Source organism: Triticum urartu, unplaced genomic scaffold (genome assembly GCF_003073215.2).
Source record: "Triticum urartu cultivar G1812 unplaced genomic scaffold, Tu2.1 TuUngrouped_contig_4375, whole genome shotgun sequence".
NCBI classification, from domain to species: domain Eukaryota; kingdom Viridiplantae; phylum Streptophyta; class Magnoliopsida; order Poales; family Poaceae; genus Triticum; species Triticum urartu.
In genome coordinates this window covers 1-5262 of record NW_024114958.1, presented here as the reverse complement: position 1 = coordinate 5262, position 5262 = coordinate 1, and the positions used below count along the sequence as shown (strand labels likewise).

General features: G+C 46.2%; 1 protein-coding gene across 1 annotated transcript; it reads left to right on the top strand.

Annotated features, from left to right (window-relative positions):
• Nucleotides 1-1297: 1297 nt before the first annotated feature.
• Nucleotides 1298-5256, top strand: LOC125527727 (probable LRR receptor-like serine/threonine-protein kinase At1g63430; the record flags this gene model as incomplete). Its single annotated transcript, XM_048692244.1, has 12 exons — nt 1298-1682; nt 2015-2153; nt 2567-2638; nt 2722-2865; nt 2963-3112; nt 3491-3598; nt 3672-3742; nt 4104-4343; nt 4422-4627; nt 4715-4847; nt 4941-5098; nt 5197-5256. Coding segments are annotated over exons 1-12 (1593 nt in total), but the record flags the coding sequence as incomplete, so codon positions are not given.
• Nucleotides 5257-5262: the final 6 nt, after the last annotated feature.

Genomic DNA, 5262 nt, shown 5'->3' with positions numbered 1-5262 from the left:
TGTCAAGCCAACTCCACACCTCCCAAGTCCAAATTTTGGAGTTTATCTATACCAATCCGAATTCGGATTATACACCAGAAACATCACTCGGCGTGTACTGCTCGTCACCAAGGCCGGAGCTGCCTCCTTCTGAACCGTACTTCATTTCTTTTCCTCATCTTTTTCTTTTCTACCAATCCAGCGGCGCCTTTGATTTCAGATGGATAAAAGATAAAATGATTACTAAAACAATTGTTGTTGCTGTTATTGTTGTTTCTTCTTCTTCTTCTTCTTCGTCATTGCGGTTTTAGGCACATACTGATTGTGCTTTGGTTTATAAAAAAATCATCTGATTGCACAAACTTTATCTCCTTTGTTAAAATTCACTTTGAAATGTATGTGCCTACGGTTGGATGGTCGGCTCCTTCATCAATGTCCGCAGATGTGGCATTGGAGATGTCCTTAAAGCATCTCTAGTCGATCGCCTAAAACCGGTTAGAGGAGTAAAAATCCGATTTTACTCTTCTAACCGGGACCTAACCGGTCGCGTCACACACAAATCCCCCATCGTCCTCCATCTAGCCAGCAACCCTCCCTCCTGCACCATCACCCGTGCCGCCATGGGCAGATCCGGTGAGCACTGTGCAGGCACATATTCCTCACGCCGCTGCCGCGGCGCATCCTTGAGAGCGGCACGATCTTCCTCCTGTGGCATCCAAAAAACAGTGAATTAAAAGCAGCCAACTAAGCTTTACTCCGCGGTATATCCACTATTTTTAGGGGATCGGCTAGAGATGCTTTTACATCTCACATCTCATACATATAAAGGCAGGCACACACACCTAATTACCATGAGCACCTTTAAAAGACTGACCCATTTGATCTTGAGATCCACAAAGTCACCGTAGTTCCCTAGTGTTTGATCTCTCTCAAACTACAAAATGCAAAAAGAAATGGAACTGGAGGACCACACCACATGGAACAGAAGGAACAGTGGAATCATAACCATACCTTACCCCTCTATGTGTGAAGAAGAAGATTCAAGGGGACAGGAGTCTGCACACACATTTAAACTAGTGTCAACAAGTTTAAACTGGTGAGTGCCAACAAGACCAGTAGGCAGGCAGTAGCACACACGGCAAGCAGTCTTAACAAATTACTCCTAAGATACTCCTCCTCCCTAATCCACTTGTCACTAATTTTTCTTTTACTAATTAGTACAGTACATTAGTACAAAAAATAACAGCAGAGTTAGTGGGCGCAATAACTAATCCGCCACCCTTCCCCCGCTCCTCCCCTCTTCTGCCATCGCCATTTATTTCCTCCTCCTGCTCCTCCCTCCCCTCTCGCTGGATCGCCACAACATTCTCACTCCCTCCCTCCCTCTGGATCCTCTCCTCGTCCCCCCACACTACACCGCTCTTTACTCAACTGCTCCACTCCCCACCGCCGCGCCCAACCACCCCCCACCGCCCCCGGCCCCACGCCGACGCCGCGCTGCTCACCCGGCAGCAGCAGCAACAGCGGCGGAAGCGGCCGGAGCATGGCGCGCTGATCCCTTCCCTGCTGCTCGAGCGGAGTAGCTTGGAACATGGGGCGGCATTGGGCCGGCGTCCTGCTCCTCGCCCTGCACTGCGGGGTGGCGGCGCTGCTCCCCCCCTGCTCCGCGGCATCGGCCCTGCCCCCTCCCATCGGCGGCGACGGTGAGCGCCGGCGTGCCCAGCTTTTTTTTTTACCTCGCCTTGCTTAAATGCTGTTCCTTTGTGACAAATTCGCGCCGCCTGTCGCTTCCCTTGTCCGGGATCACGCCTCCGCTCCTTTCCATCCCCCCACCCCCCGTTTCAAACCGCCGTCCTAAATTTGGCCCTCGTATCTTCTGTCCCGATTCCTCTTCTTTCCGCGAAATTACTGCCCAAAATTCGATTGTTTTTCCTCACCAGCATTTTTTCCGACCGACGAGCTTCGAATTCGTGCAAATTTGCCGTTTTTTCTCTGTCTCTGACATGACATGTTTGGCTGGATTTGTTTGCGGCAGCGTTGGCGCTGCTGGCCTTCAAGCGGGCGGTGATCGAGGACCCGCACTCGGCGCTGGCCGACTGGACGGACGCCGACGGGGACACCTGCGACTGGCGCGGCGTCGTCTGCTCCTCGCCGCACGGCTCCGTCGTCTCCCTGTAAGCAGCCAACTCTTCCAGATCTCACTCAAGCTCTGCTCTGCTCATCACTGCCACCACCTACCTGTCACACCAGCTCAACGCGCTTAGGTTGGGGGTAAAAGCCTAAAAGAGGGTTCGGTGACTACGATTTGTACTTTAATCTCCTCCCCAGAACGGAACAAAGTGGATTCGGTCAGCTGTGATGCGGATAGATGCTCGGTCATGTGGGAAATGTGCAGATGGCTTGTGAGAGTGGACTGATGTGCCAGTTAGATCAGCAGTCAGTCAGTCATTCATTCAGCAGTAGGTTTGGGCAACAGGGAAAGGCCAACCGAAATTTGTACTTGCATAATCTAATCAGTCGAAATCACGCCGGGATGAGACCGCTGATTACGACCATTGGATGATGAATTTGGCTTTGTGCTTTGCAGGAGGCTGTCGAACGCGTCGCTCAAGGGGTTCATCGCGCCGGAGCTCGGGCAGCTCATCTTCTTGCAAGAGCTGTATGTGCTGCTTCAGTCTTCATTGTGCCTTCAACTGTTCTCTCAAGGACCTGGTTTCGCTGAAGTGTCTCTGTTTTGGGCAGGTATTTGGATCACAACCTGCTTTTCGGCACTATCCCGAAGCAGCTAGGATCGCTGAGGAACCTCAGGGTCTTGGATTTGGGCGCTAACCGGCTTGCTGGCCCTATACCTCCTGAGCTGAGTGGACTGAACAGCGTGAGCGTAATGTAAGATACCGATTGCTTTGCTTCTACATTTGGAATTTTTAAGTTTGGCTGCTTCTTTGCTACTCAAACTAAGGCATGTTTCATTCATCTCTTGTAGAAACTTACATTCCAACGGGCTAACCGGGAACATACCACCGCAGCTGGGCAAGCTACCAAATCTTGTTCAGCTTAGGTTGGACAGGAACAGGCTGAAAGGGTCAATTCCAGGTGGCAATGCTAGTGGTTTTTCTCCTATGGCAGATACCGGGTCGGTGACTTATCCTAACTCCTTTTTTTTTTCTGTATGGCGCTAAATATATTACAGAAATTTGAATTATGTAAACTCAGTACTGATGGAAAATTGGATATGATGTAAGGATCATCAAATTAATTTGTGACATCAATAGATTCACGATTCATCAAAAAGAATAGACTGAACTGAACTTCAGAGTAATGATTAGCTAGAATAGGACCAAAAGGACGAATATCAGTGGTAATACTTGCTAAATTTTTCCATGAGCTTTTGTTACCATTTTCTGTTGATAACATGTTCATTAAATACACTTAACAAAACCAATATGTGAGTATGTGACCATGTTCCAGTAAATTATTACTATATCTGAATACTGTATGTTTGCTTCGTCAGGTCCACACCTCACAGTGGACTATGCCCGTCTCCTCGATTAAGCGTTGCAGATTTCTCCTTCAACTTCCTTGTTGGAAAAATCCCAATTTGTTTGAAGTATCTTCCAAGGTATTATTACAAAAGGCACCTCCCACTGTTAATATCAGTTAGAAGTCCATCCATTTACATGGCTAGTTTGCAGGTCTAGTTTTCAGGGGAACTGCCTCCAGGATGACTACTCTATCCGACAACGTGCTCATCAAATTTGTGCAAGTATGTGACCCAGCCTCTACAAGCTACACAACTATTGCAGTGTTAACTAGAAATGATGACATATTTCTTGAATTTTTTGCATGGACATTGGAATTCAACTCAGTTAATCCGACAAGTACTGAACATCATGCTTTATAATAATATACATGCTGCCCTTATAAAAATTTTCTGTAGGATTTACCATCACTGCTCATGAGGCATATTCATTTCTTCAAGGGTAGTTTTGATACTCAGGCAAAACCTTATGTTGAAACTCGTGCACCACCAATATGGGTTATAGCTATTTAATGTATAACTAGCACTTAGTAGTGGCCTGAGGTGAACTTCAACTTCCATCGACTGAAATCTACTCTTGTTTTAGGCGCGTCTACAGCTGCTAATTTAAAGGGATTCAAACGCCCTGCTTCTGAGCATAAGCATAATAAAGTGCAGCAACCGACTTGGCTTATTGTTTTGGAAATTGCAACCGGTGCTCTCCTGCTTGTTTTCGTGATCACTGCTGCAATTACTGCCTCCAGAAGCTGCAATCTAAAGCCTTCTATAAGAATATCATCATGGAGTAGATCAAAAAGTTGGAGCGACGAGATAACAGTACTCATTGGTTGGTATTAACTTTATCTTATAAATTGATTATTTTGTCTAAGATATATTGTTGCCAATGTGTTCATGCTTCTTTCAGATTCTGATATGCTGAAAAGTTTGCCAAAGCTGAGTCGCCAGGAACTTGAAGTAGCATGTGAGGATTTTAGCAACATTATTGGCTCAACTCCGGAGACTGTAGTCTACAAAGGAACAATGAAGGATGGGCCTGAAGTTTCTGTCATATCATTATGCGCCTTTGAAGGTCATTGGACTAGTCAGCATGAACTCTTTTACCAAAACAAGGTAGTGAATTTGTCTAAAATTGCGATTCAGAAACACCTTTTTTTAAACTCAAATAAATAAATAGATAAAATGGGATGAACATTGTAGGTTATTGATCTGGCAAGGCTGAATCATGAGAACATAGCAAAGTTTCTGGGCTATTGCAGAGAGAGTGACCCTTTCTCCAGGATGTTAGTCTTTGAGTATGCATCAAATGGGACGCTGTACGAGCACCTACACTGTAAGTCTATCTCTTCAATTTCGTTATGCTAGACTAATATTTGCATTTTCTGTGGTGTTGTAGATTTGACCTCATTTGTTTTTCTTCCTTCAGATGGGGAAGCGGCCCAATTCTCTTGGCTCAGACGAATGAAAATAGCCATCGGCATCGCCCAAGGTTTAAGGTATCTGCACACCGAGTCGCAGCCTCCGTTTGCTATATCAGAGCTGAACTCCAATTCAGTTTACGTTACCGAAGATTTTACTCCCAAGGTACTGCATGCTTTGCTTTTACCTGTAGACTAGTACCATCTCTTTGGAGCTTATCTTTCAGATGAATACACTGTCTAACATTGTGAAATGAACAACAGCTGGTCGACTTTGAGTGCTGGAAAATGCTGTTTTCGAGGCACGAGAAGGCGATCAGTCACTTACGA